The following is an 18,285-nucleotide window of genomic DNA, read 5'->3' as shown; positions in this document are numbered from 1 at the left end:
TATGAAAATCCAAAGAACCTAGACTAGCCAAAACAACTGTGGAATTAGAAGACAATGTTGGAGGGCAAACAATCTCTGATTTCAAGAATTATTATAAAGCAATAATAATCAAAAGAGCATGGAATTAGCATAAAGATAGAAAAATATATCAATGGAGTGAAAGGCGAAAAAAACCCACACTTGAAGGACAACTTATTTTTGACAAAAGTGCATGGCAATGTAGTGGGAAAGAATTACTACTTCCCCTAATGGTGCTAGAAACAAGGGGACATCCACATGCAAGAAAAGTACTCAGACCTGTACATTGCACCCACATAAAATTTACACAACATGGATATATATATATATCCTATCTAATAAAAGAGAAACATGGTAATTAGCGGTACATCCGCTACCCTTCCCATTGGCTAATCAGGGCGATATGCAAATTAACTGCCAGCCAAGATGGCGGCTGGCAGCCATGCACTGAAGTGAACAGGGAGGCTTGCTTGCTCCAGTGACTGCGGACTCCAACGTTCCCCGCCTGACTTGCCGGCCTCTCAGCAACTATGTTGCAAATATAGAAGCTAAACCAAACCCCAGAAACCTGCTTTACTCAGCCGGGCTTCAGCCAGCCGGACTGCAACATTGCATCAAATACAGAAGGTAAACAAAGGCCAGAAACCTGCTTTCAGCAGCCGAGGCCTCAGAGCTAAAGCTGGCCCAGAATAAAAAAGAAAAAAAAGAAAAAAAGGAGTGGTTGGGAGCTTCGGTCACCCGCCAGCCTGAAAATGACCCTCAGCCCCTCAGCCAGACTGGCCAGGCACCCCAGTGGGGACCCCCACCCTGAAGGAAGTGTGATCAGATACAAACAGCCATCATCCCCTCACCCAGACTGGCCAGGCACCCCAGTGGGGACCCCCAACCTGATCCAGGACACCCATCAGGGCAAACCAGCCGGCCCCCACGCGTGCACCAGGCTTCTATTCTATATAGTAAAAGGGTAATATGCCTCCCGGCACCGGGATCAGTGTGACAGGGGGCAGCGCCCAAACCCCCTGATCGCCCTGCGGCTCTGTGTGTGACAGGGGGCGGGGCCACAACCTCCCTATCCGCCCTGCTCTATTCGTGACAGGGGAAGGCGCCCCAATCCCCTGATCAGCCCTGCTCTGTGCCTGATAGGGGGGAGCTCCCCAACCCCCTGATTGCCCTGCAGTTCTGTGTGTGACAGGGTGCAGCGCCCCAACCCCCTGATCGGCCCTGCTCTGTGGGTGATAGAGGGCGGCGCCCCAACCCCTCCCCCCCCACGGGCCCTGCTCTGTGTGTGACGGGGTAGAGCCATAACCTCCCCATCGGCCCTGCCCTGAGTGTGACAGTGGCGGTGCCCCAACCCCCTGATCGGCCCTGCTCTGTGGGTGATAGAGGGCGGCACCCCAACCCCCTGATCCGCCCTGCTCTGTGTGTGACAGGGGGCAGTGCCCCAACTCCCCTATCGGCCCTACTCTGTGAGTGACGGGGGGAGCTCCTCAACCCCCTGATGGGCCCTGCTCTGTGCGTGACAGGGGGGAGCTCCCCAACCCCCTGATGGGCACTGCTCTGTGCTTGACAGGGGGGAGCTCCTCAACCCCCTGACAGGCCCTGATCTGTGTGTGACAGGGTACGGAGCCCCAACCCCCCTGATGGGCCCTGCTCTGTGCGTGACAGGGGGTGGTGCCACAACTTCCCTATCGACCCTGCCTTGAGTGTGACAGGGGACGGTGCCCCACCCCCCAATCGGCTGTACCTTGAGCGTGACTAGGGGTGGCATCGCAACCTCCCGATCCACCCTGCTCTGTGCATGACAGGGGGCAGCGCCCCAACTCCCCAATCGGCCCTGCTCTGAGCCCGACCAGGGGCTGCACCTAAGGAATGGGCCTGCTCTCTGCTACCCGGGAGCAGGCCTAAGCCAGCAGGTCATTATCTCTTGAGGGGTCCCAGACTGCGAGAGGGCACAGGCCGGGCTGAGGGACCCCCTACCCCCCTTCCCCCCCAGTGCACAAATTTTTGTGCACCGGGCCTCTAGTATATATATATATATATATATATATATATATATATATATATATATGAAATATAACAGAAAATCTTTGAGTTGGGTAAATAGTTATTAGGATACCACAAGCCTTTGTTTAAGAAAAAAAAGATAAACTGGACTTAATCGACTAGAACCGTGGTTGGCCAACTGCGGCTCGAGAGTCACATGTGGCTCTTTGGCCCCTTGAGTGTGGCTCTTCCACAAAATACCACGTGCGGGCGCGTACAGTGCAATTGAAACTTCGTGGCCCATGCACAGAAGTTGGTTTTTGGCCTGGGCGAGTCTATTTTGAAGAAGTACTATTGATATTTGGCTCTGTTGACTAATGAGTTTGCCGACCACTGGACTAGAACATCAAAGGGGCAAGAGAGTGCTAAGGTATAAGATCAATGGACTGGTGTCTGAAACAGCTCGAGTCAGGTACAAAAAGAATAAGCTGTAAAGACAGGAAGGGACCCTGCCTCCAGCTCAAGTGGCCTCAAGGCTATGGAGAAGCACAGCCACTGCAGAGGAAATAAGACCCTCAGAGGTGAGTCATTCTCAGTAAGGAGTTTGGAGATGAAAGCTGTGGATGAGGAAGGAACCTGAATCCTGAGGTGCAGTGAGAAGGGCAAGGGGCAGAGTGAGGATGCTCACAGTAAATACAATGCACAAAATGAACATCTGAGCCTCCACAGTTCAGTGACGAGTACACAGACCAAGTCACATGATGCTAGTCCTGGGACACACAGGCCCAGACTGCGCTCAGGCTGAGACCCACCCTGCTGAAGCTGGGCAGCTGCACAGGCTTGTGCTTAACGTCACTCAGTGCCAGGCCCTCTTCCCCAGGATGTGCTGGGGATAAAAGTGGGAATGAAATGGGCAAAGTCGTATCCTCATGGAGGAGAGAGAGAGAAAGAGAATGAGAGAGAGGGTGAGAGTAAGAGAGAGAGAGAGAGAGAGAGAGAGAAAGAAACGTGGATGTGAAAGACATATTGATTGGCTGCCTCCCACATGCACCCCAACAGGGGCCAGGGATCGAACCTGCAACCCAGGTCCATGCCCTTGACAAGGAATCAAACCTGAGACCCTTTAGTCCAAGGGTTGCTGCTCTAACCTCTGAACCACTGACAAGGACATTTAAAGAGGTTTTTAAAAACATTCTTTAGCAATAACAAAAAAATTTAAATGCTCAAATTCAACAGAATCAATTCTTTTTCCTGTTCTATTGTAAAAAAAGAATTAGCTTTAGGAAAAACACTGAAATAATAATATATTACAGTATGGTAAGAAACATTTAAAGATAAAACACTGTTATTCACTGGATCAGCTGTGCTATCCAACCACTTCCCCTCTAGTCTCCCTTGCTAAAACAGTCCACACCACCTGTGTAATGACCAGCAGAGTCCAGAAGCTACCTGCAGAGGCTACCCACACAGACTCTTTTACCTACCAATGTGCCGAACTAAAGCGATATGCAGAACTAAACACTGAAATAAGTACCAATAGCAATCCATTGCATTCACCAGATAAATATTTGGTAGAAAAGTATACAATTTGAAAAATTTAATAAGTACCTCAACATTAACTATTTTATCAACTAACAGATACAAATAAACATTAGATGGTGTTAGATGATAGAGACACCCTTCAAAGTCTTGGTCAAGCCCACCACTATCTGCCTAAGGGAAGTTTGTAATCTCTGTTTTCTGCAGCTAGACAGGCCTCTTAAATATCTACCAAAGGTCAGGACTGTTAATATAAATGGCTCTAAGACTAAAATCAGAAGATGTACAATGCAGCAGTCTCCCTCTCTCATGGGCCTACAAATGCACACTTCCAGAACAATGTCCTCCTACGTGAGTCTGTGTGGTTACGCCAGCATCAAGAGGGATACGAGCCAGCCTTAGTTTGAAATTGTCCGTAGTCCCTGTTTCCTCTATGTTCAATAATCTATACGGTGATGGCTTCCTTCTCAATTACTCCTGAGTGTGGAGATTGGTATGAGCCCTGGTGGGAGAAGGAGAAAATCAATAGATGGAGACAGCAGGACTGCGTCAGGCTCCTGCTAAGGGTTCCATGTCATTGGTCCAATACAGGAGCAGGAAGAAAATGTCTCAGTAATCGTAGAGTTATAGTGTCTCAGGTTTCTCAGAGAAAATAAGAAAAAAAAAATGAAAGAGAAAAATAACCAGTGAAGGAAGGAAGTAAGGAGAGAGGAGAGGTTTCCCAAGCTACTAAAATGTTCCATGAAGGAATATTTCTTAAATTGGCATGGAGATCTGGATGAATCAGTAAAGTAGAACAGAAAGCAGAGGAAGGGCCCGAACGAATCTACATATTTCTCAAAGGTCTGAGAAAAGAACTTAATAACTGGTTTTAAAACAACTAACTGACCATTTGGGAAAAAGAAAAGTTAGATCCCGTCCCAATGTAATACATACTTTAAATGTAAAATTGCAACACTTTTAGAAAATAAAAATATCTACACTATATTGGGGTTAAAAGAACTACCTAAGGTTAAAGTAAAAAAACAAAACACAAAAACAATCAAAAAGGTTTGCATCCATAAAAATTATAAATTTACCTACATCTAAAAAAGATTTTAAAAATTAGTCAAACAAGATAAATATATCTGCCATGTCATAAACTTCTCTTATAAAGAAATTATAACAAGGTAAAAAAGTAGAAATAGGAAAAAAGATGAATAAACTTGTATAAAAGATTAAAAACGAACAATGAAATGCTAAACGGTAAGTAGCAAGCAAAATGAGAACCTTTTTCACCAATCAAGCTGGTGAGTTAAAGAGCGTTCTATTTTAAGTGGGCCAGGACACCTGGTGAGGGGTGCACGGCCGCTGACCACACATGGGCATGCCGGTGCACAGACTGTTGCAGTCTCACCGGCAGCTCTCTGACAACATCTATCAGGATGAAAACTTTTCATAACTAACCTGGAAGTTCCTCATTTACTTAATATTGCACTTACTGAGTGCCTACATGTGCCAATTACTCTGCTCAGCCTTGAGGAAACAGCAGTTGTGCACATGGAACTAAGAGACCAATGACCGATAGTATCATCAGAGCAACACCAGTCACCAAAAGGAAATACCAGATGCCACCAGACATACACACACACAGCCCTTACATGTGTGAGAAGAGGCTCTGTGTTAGCCAGCAAGTGATTTTAGTCATATTTCAGGTGTTCCAGACCCTCAACCCCAGACGATGTAATAAAAACCAATGTATGAGTATGATGAATAAATTAATTCACAGATCCTCTCAGGGTGACCTGGAAAAACATACTGGCCATGAGACAGTGGGTATATACATCTACTCCTGCATACATGTACGTAGTCCTGAGTATACATATCCGGTCCTAAACAAATGAAATAGTAAATCTTAAGTGTGTGCTTGTGCCTGACATATATAGCAGGCAATAAATATCACTGTATAGTAAAAACACAATAATGTTTGCTAAATATTCTTGAAAAATACTGGAATGGATCCTTTTCAAATGCTGCTCAGACCACAGACAAGAAAGATGACTTAAGTCTACTTCACAAAAGGGAGGATATGAGATGAATATGTGAAAAGCTGAGCATGTGCACCAAAGCACTGCTTTGACTACATAAAATAAAACATCCACAAATGACTTCTCAATATCCAGGGCTGTATTTCATCTGTGCTGTCACAAGAGTGGACGAACAAGAGACGACAGCACATCAATAACGTGCGAAGAGTCATCACTGCTTCTCTGCATACGGATCGCAGCAATCAACTCTGATTACTTCCAAGTGCATCAGCTGCTAAGCATTTTCTGATGGGGAAATTCAGCTGACACTTGAGTATACTATTAAAAAAAACTATCTTCAAATATGACTGTCACAAAAGGAAATCCTTCTTGCCAAGTAGAAAATATAGTAACTCATAAAATCAGTTACATTTATGATTTCCCCTGTGAAAGTGTGTATAATGCATAAACAATATATAAGAGGCACTAAAGAGGGATTTAAAAATCTCTTGATTTTTAAAGGGATAATTATAACTCACAAATGAAGTAAATTTTACTAAAAGATCACAAAATTTCACATAGACATTTTATAAATGTTTTAACTATAAAAGAACAGAATAAGAGTTTTACAAGTAGCAACAACACAGTACTGATAGGGATCCAAGCCACGCAACCACAGAGGAACAGAGAACAGTCCCTTTTTGTACTCCCTGTGAACAAGGCTTCTTTTGGAAGGAGACTGGAACACAAGAAACATGTAAATATGGACATGTCCTCCCACATTCTCTCTCACACACAATTTACATAAGGTTCAAAGACAGCAGACTTTCTTTTCTATTAAAAGAAAGACTTACGATATACTGGGAAACAACCATCACAAAAAAAACATAGAACAGAGTAATTCCATTTCTAATAAATTCCATTCCTAAATATAATATTTCATGTTAGCTTTAGGTATAACACTGGAAAATATACAGGTAGTGGTTGATATGACTGAACCCTGCTGAGATATGGTGGCTGATTAAAATAAATACAAATACACAAAGACCTCCAAGTTTGTCCTGTCTACTAAAATACTGCATGAGCTCTTTAAGAAGCACAGTTCAGGACTTATTCGTGTTTGAATCCCATGAGGTTATCACAGTGCCTAAGACATAGTGAGTACTTAGTAAATATTTGTGGAATTGAATTGTGAACTAGCCAACTGGATAATTACCAAGGCATTCAATTTATACACCTCTCCCTGTAAGTAGGAAAAAATATTGCATTGATTCCAAGAATGTGAAAATAGAATGGCCACACAATTTATACTCCTCTTCATTAGGAACTTTGCAAAAACTGCCAACACCCAGGAGCACCTGTTTCATGCTCTCCTCCCTGCCTCTGCCTCTGCCGCTGAAGCTGTCTATTAGGAGACAGTGAATAATAAATGCAGTCATAAACAAGGAGAAGGAAGGAAAAGAGCAGTGGCAGACATGGAAAATTCCCACACAAGAAAAGCAGCTTCTTGGGCAATAAAACAAAGGGCTAACTAAAGTATTCCAGTATTCACTGAGATCATCTATCAGTCAAAGTAGTCTCTGCTTCCAAACAAAGCACCTTTAAGACAGTAACAGACTTGAAACAGAAGTGGCTTTCCTTTAAAAAACAAAAAGCAAACTACAGGATGTTTTCCCAGTGTAGTTCTACAAGAGTGTGTTTAAGAACTCCTAATACAAAAAGTTCAAATGTTGTAAATATGATACAACAAACCAGTCAATTACACACTCATCAATGCCATTCAAAGAATAGATAACTGTGAAATATTAGAAATTAAGAAGCAGAGCGACAAACATTCTTGACAGCAAAATAAATGTTAAATTATGCCCTATAAACATAACTCTATTTTTTCACATTCTAGATTTTACTTGTCAATCACTTGCATCAAAATAACCAAACACCAAGCAATGCACTGCAGTTGAAATAACACTAGGCTTAGAGTCAGAATGGTCCAGGTTCCAATCTGAGCTCTATCAAGCACTTGACAGGGCAGCTCGTTCAGCATGTGCCTCAGGTTTCTCATCTGTAACCTGGAGGTAATACCAACCTCCCTTGGATGGTGGTTATGTGAATGCATATTATGTTATCTGACACCCACAAGAAAGTAAAAAATAGCAAAAATTATCATCAACTGCATGAAAAATGTCAATTTCATGGATCACCAGTATCGATGACCAATTTTTTAAAAGATGTATTTCCTAGAGTACTTAAAATAATTCTACTAAAAAATGTTTTTAACGTATTTTTACTTCAAACATCTCAGAAGTGTGAAAGCCATAATATTAGTATGTCTTCCTCAACATTATATTCTATTTTTAGGTGAAACTGATATAAAAAATCAGCCATTTTAACATGAATAGTTCAGTGGCCCTCAGTATATTCAGTATCCTACAACCAACTCCCATCAGGTTCCAAACACTCATCACCACTGAAGGGACCTTCACACCCACTCCCCTACCTCCCCAGGCATGACAAACACAATCTACATGCTATCCCCATCACTTTACCTACTCTGTACATTTCTGTGAATGAAACCATACAGTGTGTGACCTTTTGTGTCTAGCTTCTTTCATACAGCATGGTATTCACAAGGTTCATCCATGTTCTATCATATCTCATTTTAATCAAATGTGCTGGTTTAATAACATTCAGATGCATGAATACAGCAAAATTTTGTTTATCCACTCATCCACTGATGGACATGTGGGTTGTTAGCACCCTTCGGCAACTGTAAATAGTGCTGCAGTGAACATGGGCATGTATGAATTTGCTTGCATTCCTATTTCCAATTCTAAGTTTATCTGAGAATGCCTTAATTTCTCCCTCATTTTTGAATAATTTTACTGAATACAGAATTCTCGATGGGAAGTTCTTTCTTTTACTATTTTAAAAATATCACCATGTTCCTCCTGCTGATTTTTCATCTTCTTACTGGGGACCCCTCCTCTCTTATGTGACAAGTGGCTGCTCTCAGTGTCCTCTTGGTCAGTGGGTTTCAACATAGTCTAACTACAACGTATCCGTGTGGCTCTCCATGCATTTGCCTTTCCAGGGTTTCATTAAACTTTCTGAATCTGTAGATTCATGTCCTTTATCAAGTTTGGGAAGTTAATGATCATTATTCCTTCAAATATTTTTCTACACTTTCTCTCTCCTCTGCTCCTAAGATCCCATTATGTGCATATTAGCACACTTGCTGCCATCCCATAAGTCTCCTAAGATTTATTTATTTTTCTAATTCTTCCTTCTGCCCCTCAGACTGGACATTCATTGGACCCAGGTTCAAGTTCATTGATAGTTTCTTCTGACTACTCTAATCTGCTACTGAAACTCACTTGTGATTTTTTTCTTTTAATTTATTGTACTTTTCAGCTCCAGAATTTTCCTTTCGCTTCTTTTTCAATCATTCTATACTTTAACTGACATTCTGTAATTGTTAATACTTCATTCTCCTAATCTTTTAGCAATTCATTTCCTTTAGCTCCTTGAGCATATTTAAGGCAATTGATTTAGTCCTTGTCTAGTAAATCCTTGGAAATAATTTTTCTTAATGTCTTCTGTGAACGGGCTTCATTTTGTTTCTTGTCAAATGCTATAGCTGTATGTTTAGTGACTTTGCTAAACTCATTTTTGTAAAGTGTGTATTCTCTGTCATATGCGGTTTCTGAAAGAGATTTCCTTGCATATAAGAAAAGGGAGGGAGGGAGAGGGGTACAGTGGGGGGAAAAAGAGAGAGAGAGAAAGAGATATAAAGAGGGGGGAAGGGGAAGAAGGAGGAAAGGAAGAGAGTGAAGCAGCGAGGGAGGGAGAGAGAGAGAGAGGGAGAGAGTATCTGTGCAGATAGGCTCTGTGCTGAGGACTCCAGCACTTAGCCAGGCTGTTTATAACTCGGCCATAGGCTGCACCTCTGCTAGCACTGAGCCTAGACATTGGCCAGAGGCAAAAGACCTTTTCAGGTCTTTTCTGAGCATGTGTCCAGTTCCAGCTTTGAAAATGAGTTTCAAATTTCCCCAGTAAACAAGGCAGTTGTGAATGCCCTAATTATTCAAAGAAATTAGATATCATATGCAATCACATAATACTATTTTCAATAATAGAATTAAGACGTGTTTTCCTTCATTTATGTTCACTCTAAAATGATGATTACATCGGACAAATGATGACCTGGATTAAAGGTGTCTCGCTAACCTCTTACTGTGAGCTTGCTGTAAAGTTGTGAATTTACTTCCTTGTCTCGCTGAAAACGCCGAAATTCATCCATTGCTTCCCTCATGATAGTAACTGCCAAGACAAATCCCTACAAAACAAAAAAGGAAAATTATTTTTTACTATTTGGTTTTTCTTTCCCCTCAATTTATAGTTGACCCTTGAACAACACGAGTGTGACCTACGGGGTCCACCTATGCACAGATTTTTCTCAGTAAACACCTGCACTGTTTCTGATCTGTGGTTGGGAATTGTAGATGTGGGTGGGGGAGGTAGAGGGGAAGGGCCTGAGGACCACATGCATTGTTCTATGCCATTCTACAGAGGGGACTTGAGCAGTCATGCATTTTAGTATCTATTGAGGGTTCTGGAACAGATCCCTGGTGGATGCCAAGGGACAACTAAGCTTTGGGGGAGTCAAAAGTTACGGTTTTTCAACTATGGGGAGACCTAACCTCTGTGTTGTTCAGGGGTCAACTGTATATTACTTCTAAAATATAAAATAAATGAAAACAGAAAAAAGTAACAATAAAATACTATAAAAGGAATATAATACATAGTAATAGATTTACAATTCATACTATCTCTAAGACAATTTTTAAAATTCACATCATAATATGTAGTAACCCAAAGAAAAAACCAATCTTCAATAAATCTATGAAATTAGACTTGGAACATTCAAGCATTCAAATAGCAAATTAACAAAGACTGACAGAAAACTCTTATAATTACTACATTTAAATATTTCTGATAGAAAAGCATTTCAGAAAACAAAACAATTCCCAGGTATGGCACGTATCATGATCAATTTCCTCACCTAGAGCAACATCGTGCAATGGCATTGGAGAGCATAGGTACGGTCAGTGCTTTCTCTCATTTTTTAGGTTAAAACCTGAATAGATTAATTTGATGCTAAGTAAAACTTTTATTTACTTATAATCTACTATGAACTGTTACACCACTAACATGTGGCTAATGTCAATCTTTTTTAAAGGCTACATTCGTATTTTCTGACACACATTCCATGGATATTTAAGCCAATCTCCCATGATTAACTGGAGACCTCTTTCGTAGGCTTCCTGGTACTGACAAATGTGCTCCAGTCTATTCTACAGACAACACACCAATGGATGAATTTCCACTGAAGGGACAATCATCTTTTATTCTAGTTTTTTTCTGTACAATCAACAAGCTAAATTAAGTGGGCCACTGGAACATGTTTCTGATATTTACTGAACTGCACCCCTCTTTATGCAGTCGCCCTGAATGCTGGTGCGGGGCTCCAACCTCAGTCCTCATGGCCCAATGCACCACTCACCCATGATCCATCACAGTCTGAATCTTCGAAGTATAGCCATCACCTATAAATAATGCCGCTGACTCCTCTCCTGCACTCATCCATCACTGATCACCAAGCGCAGGTCATACCTCCAAGACACATGGGCCTGGCTCCAACCTTCCTCTGGTCTCACCCACAGCATCAGTCTCCTGCCTCCAGCCTCATTTCTCTCCAAATCATCCTTCTCCACGTTACCAAAATGTCTTCTACATGAATTTGGAAAATGTGTGGCCAAATCCTCCTCTTGGGATGGGTCCCAGCAATTCACTACCCCAAACCTTTGACAGTTCCCATTGTTCATGCTCCATTTACTAAAGTACAACCTTAAGAATGGATAACTCTCAGGGACAACCAAGATGGCGGCATAGGTAAACACCTGAACTTGCTGCCGTGCACAACCACATTAAAACTACAACTAAAAGACAAAACGAATATCATCCAGAACCTCAGGAAGGCTGGCTGAGTGGAAATTCTACAACTAGAAGGAAAGAGAAAAGCGCATTGAGTCCGGTAGGAGGTGCAGAGTTGTGGAAGTGTGGAGGCGTGAGCGAAAGGGGCTGGCAGCTGGGTATGCAGTTGTCTTTTTCAATCACGTGGGAGAAACAAGATCCAACTGCTCTGAACTCCAGTTCCGGGTGAGAATTTGGGGACCCAGACTCATATGGAGAGAAACTGGACTGTCTGGCATCGGGCCGGAACGTGAGGGCGGCTTTCTCGAAGAGGTGCTTGCAGTGTTCATTGTTCCTGCACGGGGCCGTGGGAAACAGACCCCTGGACCACTCTGAGGCAGAGCAGACTGGCAGCCACTGTGGTTTGCTCTGCCCTGGTGATTCCCTGAGACGCCACCCCACCCAATTTAAAACCCCACCCAAGCTGTGCGCAGAGGCTTTTGCATACGAATGGCCTGGCCTTTCTCCACCTAAAAACCTGTCAAACTGTAGGTGGGTCAGAGAACCTCAGAGCTTCCAAAAGAAGGCCTAAGGCTCAACAGCAGCCTGCATTACTTCACAGCTGCGCCTCATCTGGGCACCACCAAACCCCAAACAAAGAGGAGAAATCTGCAGATCTCTCTGTAGCTCCTGCTGGGTGGCCTCAGGCAGTGGCTGACTTTACACCTCCTTGGAGATCCAAGAGCCAGTCTACCCAGTGGTCAGAGTGAGACCATCCTGATTACAACTCTTCACATCCATAAGAGACACACTCAGGGGGCAGACTCAGTGAGCACCAAAGCCCCACTGAAGCAAGTCCTGCCCCATAAGGGTGTCTCCTGCACAGCAGCTCTTCCATTGTAGACACAGCTGGTCCTCACAGCCAATTGGCCTGGAGGTCAATTCCTCCCAGTGATACCAACAGCAATCAAGGCTTAACTACAACAAGACTGTGCACACAGCCCACAAAGGGGTGCACCAAGAGTATCCACCTCAGGTGATTGGGGAGGCTGAGCCACTGGGCCCTATAGGACACCTACCACACAAGGCCACTCTATTAACACAGGGAAACAGCCAAAATGCGGAGACAAAGAAACAGATGACAAATGAAAGAAATGGAGGAAAGCAAACTACTGGATATAGAGTTCAAAACCACAGTTATAAGGTTACTCAAGAATCTTCTAGAAACCTCCGAAAAATATAGTGAGACCCTCAAGGATATGAAAAAGGACCAATTAGAAATTAAGCATACACTGACTGAAAGAAAGAATAATATACAGAGATCCAACAGCAGACTAGAGGATCCCAAGAATCAAGTCAAAGATTTGAAATACAAAGAAGCAAAAAACACCCAACTGGAAAAGCAAAAGGAAAAAAGAATACAAAAGTATGAAGATAGTGCAAGGAGCCTCTGGGACAACTTCAAGCGTACCAACATCCGAATTATAGGGGTGCCAGAAGAAGAGAGAGAACAAGATATTGAAAACCTATTTGAAGAAATAATGACAGAAAACTTCCCCTACATGGTGAAAGAAATAGACTTACAAGTCCAGGAAGCGCAGAGAACCCCAAACAAAAGGAATCCAAAGAGGACCACACCAAGACACATCATAATTAAAATGCCAAGGGCAAAAGACAAAGAGAGAATATTAAAAGCAGCAAGAGAAAAACAGTTAGTTACCTACAAGGGAGTACCCATATGATTGTCAGCTGATTTCTCAACAGAAACCATGCAGGCCAGAAGGGAGTGGCAAGAAATATTCAAAGTGATGAACAGCCAAGAACCTACAACCAAGATTACTCTACCCAGCAAAGCTATCATCCAGAATTGAAGGTCAGATAAAGAGCTTCACAGATAAGAAAAAGCTAAAGGAGTTCATCACCGCCAAACCAGTATTATATGAAATGCTGAAGGGTATTCTTTAAGAAGAGGAAGAAGAAAAAGGTAAAGATAAAAATTATGAACAACAAAGTGACAACAAATACATATCTATCAACAAGTGAATCTAAAAATCAAGTGAATAAAAAATCTGATGAACAGAATAAACTGGTGAATAGAATAGAATTAGGGGCATAGAAAGGGAGTGGACTGACAATTCTCAGGGAGAATGGGGTGTGGGAAGAGACTGGACAAAAATCGTACACCTATGGACGAGGATATTGGGGGGGGGGTAAGGGAAGGGGGGTTGGAAACCGGGTGGAGGGGAGCTATGGGGGGAAAAAGAGGAACAACTGTAATAATCTCAACAATAAAGATTTATTTTAAAAAAATGGATAGCTCTCTAGCCTCATCACCCTCTCCATGCTGCCCTCTCCTCCAACACCAGAGAACTGTCAGTAGTCTCCTGAAACACCTTCATGTATCCCAGCTGGTCTTTGCCAGGATATTTCCAGTGGCTGCAAAAAGCACTGTTTTGAGAAGTATTCTAATGCCACTTTTGGAATCACTGAGGAGAGAGCCAAACAGTTGGGGACATGCCCCATCTGCACAGAGGGAGGTGGGCACAGTGTGCAGCACGAATTTGAATAGCCCCCACTTAAGGTAATGGCTGATGAGCAGAGTTTGACCCTCACCTAACAGTTTTGTTAAGATATAATTCACATGCCATAAAATTAACTTCTTTAAAGTATACAATTCACATTTTCAGTAATTCAAAGTTATGCCAACATCTAATTTTAGAATATTTTCATCACTTCCCAAAAAACCCAATAGCAATCACCACCATTCTCCCCTGCTACCAGCCTGGCAACCACTAATCTACTTCCTGTCTCTATGGATATGTCTCTTCTGGGTGATATGGAAACTGTATGTTTAGCATTTTCTATGAAATGCCAAACTGGTTTCAAAAGTTGCACTACTTTTCATGCACTTATTGGCCACTTGCACATCTTCTTTAGAGAAACGTTTATTCAGATCCTACATCCACTTTTTAACTAGTCATCTGTTTTTTCATTGTTAAGGTTTAAGAGTGTTTATATTATTCTGAATACAAAGACCTTGTCAGTCATGTAATTTACAAACACGATGTTACAAATATTTTCTCCCATTAACTGTACTTTCTTGATGGTGTTCTTTGATGCATACAAGTTTTAATTCTGATATAGTCCAACTTACTTTTTTCATTTGGCACTTGGGCTTTAGTGCCCAAGAACACAAAGATTTAGTTCTATGTTTTCTTCTAGGAGTCTTAGAGTTTTAGCTCTTTCTTATAGGTCTAGGATCCATTTCGATTACTTTTTGTGTATGATATGAAGTAGGGGTCCAACTTTATACTTTTGCATGTAGCTGTCTAGCTGTCTCAGCACCATTTGTTGCCAAGTGTCTGGACGGTGGGACTGGGAGGGGTTGATACTGTTTCTTTACATGCTCTGCCCATTCCTCCAATGCACAGACTTATGAGAAAGGGTGGACAAGGAAGACCTTCAAGTCAGACTGGAAATCAGAGTCCTCATGCAGGGCTATCACCTACACAGCCTGTCTGGCTGCCATTAGGTACTAATGAAGTACCAGGAGTATACTATACTGTATATGGAAGATGCAGTTAAAAATCCATACTTTCTTCACCCAAAAATCTTTTCATGGGCAACTCTAGCCCACCTTATTAATTTTGATAGAAGCATTACAATATACTTTGTTACTCTGATTACACTAGCTATATCTAGAAGAATTGTTCTGAAAGATGAACAATATGAAAGGTAATCTTCATTCTGACTCAATAGTATAATGAAGTCACTTTATTTTCAGTTAACTTTTCTATTGTATGGGAAAATACAATAGAAATAGTTCAGAGCAGAAACTAGTAAATAACACTGCCAGCAGTAATTGGAAAAGGAAGATTATTAATTAAATTACCAGTGTTTCAGAAACATCCCAATGTCAGTCAGAGAGCAGAGGGAATGTCTGAAGTAACCGGTTCCCTGTAAAATTAGTGGACGACAGACATAAGATTTCATAACCTCCAGCTATAAGGTGCTTTATGCTTTTCTGGTGGGTTCTTGCCTAGGAGAAATATGGAAATGCTCACTGATTCCTTTTATGTAAGCATACAGAAGCTTGGAGCAAGAAGAGAAAAGATGTACAACCTTTTGTACACATATAAGACCACATGCCACCCCAGGCCCCAGACACCAATTACAATACACAGGTAAAGAAAGAGCAAGAACTCAGGAGCTTAGGAAGAAATCCCCGTGAAGATACATCATTTGTACAAAAAAGTAAACAGTGCTTTTTCAATGAGACTGAAATGTGCATCAGGAGTAATGTACAAGTGGAATGATCACTACAGCAAAGTCTGTAACTGTGGAAAATGAGAAACAACTAAAAGCCTCCTTTCCCAGGAGGATGGACAAACACTTGTGATAGGCTATATGTTGGAATACTTTTTGCAGTGGTTCTCAACCTTCTGGCCCTTTAAATACAGTTCTCATGTTGTGACCCAACCATAAAATTATTTTCGTTGCTACTTCATAACTAATGTTGCTACTGTTATGAATCGTAATGTAAATATCTGATATGCAGGATGGTCTTAGGCAACCCCTGTGAAAGGGTCGTTCGACCGCCAAAGGGGTCGCGACCCACAGGTTGCGAACCGCTGCTTTAGAGGAAGAAAAATGAATGAGCTAGATCTGTGTTGGTGTGGATCAATTTTCTAAACCAATGTTAAGCTAAAAAAGCATGTTACAAAAAGATACAAAGAATAAGATAAACTATATATAAACTTATTAAAGCATGCTAAACAATATTGCATATTGTTTAATGATACAAATGTAAGGGCTAAAAGTAAAGAGATACATAGAAAGTATAATCTCAAGTTCAGAATAGAGGTTAATTTCAGTGGGAAGAAAGCCAGAGAAAAGGAGGAATAAAAACTTCCTCCTAATGGCTACTTGGCTTCAACATCAGCTTTTAAAACTGTGGTGTAAGTCTAAGTGTTCTTCTTCCTGGGCACATGCAGCGTATACACTAATAGCTCCCTGCTCACTCAGGATAAAATCTGAGCACCTGGAGGAGCTGACCTTACTGGGGGCCCTCCTCCCCCTAGCCTGCCCCTATCTCCTTTCCAACCACAGTCCCAGGTCCACACCCTCTAACAGTCCACAACCTCCCTCCCACAGGGACAAGCATCCTGTAGCCCTAAGACCTTTCACAACTGCTGTTCCCTCTGCCTGTATTCTCTTTTCCCTGTTCTGTGCATGGCCCACCTGCTCTTTCCTATCACCCCCTCAGAGGGGCATGCCTTGACCACCCTATTAAAATAATCTCATCATTCTCAGTCCCCTTATATTTTCTTCTTCATAGCTGTATGGCTACTACCTGGCATTATGTATTGATTTAAATTGTCGTTCTCCCCAGATCTAAGCTCTGTCAGGAAGCAGATGAGCAAGGTCTATTGTACCAACAGTGCTGAGAGTAGTGCTGGACATAAACAAATTCACTATTGGCTGATCAAGGAATTGTGTATTTATACTATCCATGTTTTAACCCACTCTTTCCCATTTATTCTAATATTAGAGGCCTGGTGCATGAATTCATGCACTGGTGGGTTTGGCCGGCCTGCCCCGATGGGGGCCCATCAGGCTGGGATGGCCGGGGGGAGGGTCCGCAGGAGGTTGGCCAGCTGGCTCTGCCCCGATCGGGATGTTGGGGGTTGATCACGGGTCGGGCCAGCCAGGGAGGTGGTGCTGCTGATCGGGGCTCGGATCAGGCTGGTTGACTACCACCGTGCACGTCATAGCCACTGGTCGTTCCAGTCATTCTGATCATTCCGCTGTTTGGTCACTGGGCTTTTATATATAGAGATATGTATCTTTAATGTTAGCTACACTGTAACACAGTATTCCAACAACTGATGGCACACAGCAGAGTTGAAGAATCCATTGTTAGAATATGATTTTAAATAATTTTTTTCATCAAAAATAATCACATTCTTTAGACTCTGTGACTGATCATTATTTCTTTGGGATAAATCCCTCAAATAAAAATGCTGCATTCATCTTTAAGGTCTCTGATGTTATTACCAAATTATACAGATCAATGTCTTCACTGTCAGCACTGACATTACCTTCAATCTCACCAATTTAGTCAGTGGAAAAGATCTATCCTGTAATTTTGCATTTATGTTACCTATACAGTGACTTTCATTGCTCCCATCCACCTAGTCCCTGTGACCAGGAACAGTGGCAGGGTGGGGCTTGGCTCAGTCTGTCCCGAAAACCAGAATCCACCCATCTTCCAGATTCTCTCTGTGAGGCGTGGGCTCCGCAGACCAGAGCAGATAACCACGAGCACTCTGCTCAGATTCCAGTTCTGAGTGCAGCAATGCTGTGGTGGGAAACCTGAGCCTGGTTGGCTCTTTCCCTGAAGGAATACTCCCCCCACAATGCTCCCTTGCCAGTGTGACACTGGGCGTTGGCCCCAAAGAGAGCAAACAAAAGCAGCACATTTTTCTGGGTGAAAGGAAGAAAGAAGTGATACATGTGCCTATATAAGTTGAAAAACGATCAGCAAATAGCATAAAATTATCAAAACAGTATATGTTTGAAATGAGAATATCTGTTAAGTATTATATGCCTTTCAAACAATTTTATGCACTGAGCTGCCAACCAGAAATTGTCTGGACTCCATCGAAATACATGAGAATTGTCATTGTCAGACAAAGGCATACACTGCCTATCTGTCAGGACATCAGGAATTACTGAATAGACCCCACATGTCATTTCCAACAGC

At 42.3% G+C, this 18,285-nt stretch overlaps 1 protein-coding gene across 4 annotated transcripts in view; it reads right to left on the bottom strand.

Annotated features, from left to right (window-relative positions):
• The window catches only part of ATP9B (ATPase phospholipid transporting 9B (putative)), a 148,924-nt gene that overhangs the window by 112,611 nt on the left and 18,028 nt on the right, over positions 1-18,285 (bottom strand). For all 4 annotated transcript variants that reach the window (XM_070420485.1, XM_070420486.1, XM_070420487.1 and 1 more), the window contains exon 5: positions 9,774-9,882. In XM_070420485.1, the coding sequence (XP_070276586.1) occupies positions 9,774-9,882 (109 nt within the window). The remainder of the gene's footprint in view (positions 1-9,773; positions 9,883-18,285) is intronic.

Source organism: Myotis yumanensis, unplaced genomic scaffold (assembly GCF_028538775.1).
Source record: "Myotis yumanensis isolate MYYU_CA2020_CCGP unplaced genomic scaffold, mMyoYum1.0.hap1 SCAF_7, whole genome shotgun sequence".
NCBI lineage: Eukaryota > Metazoa > Chordata > Mammalia > Chiroptera > Vespertilionidae > Myotis > Myotis yumanensis.
This window is presented reverse-complemented; position numbering and strand designations above follow the sequence as displayed.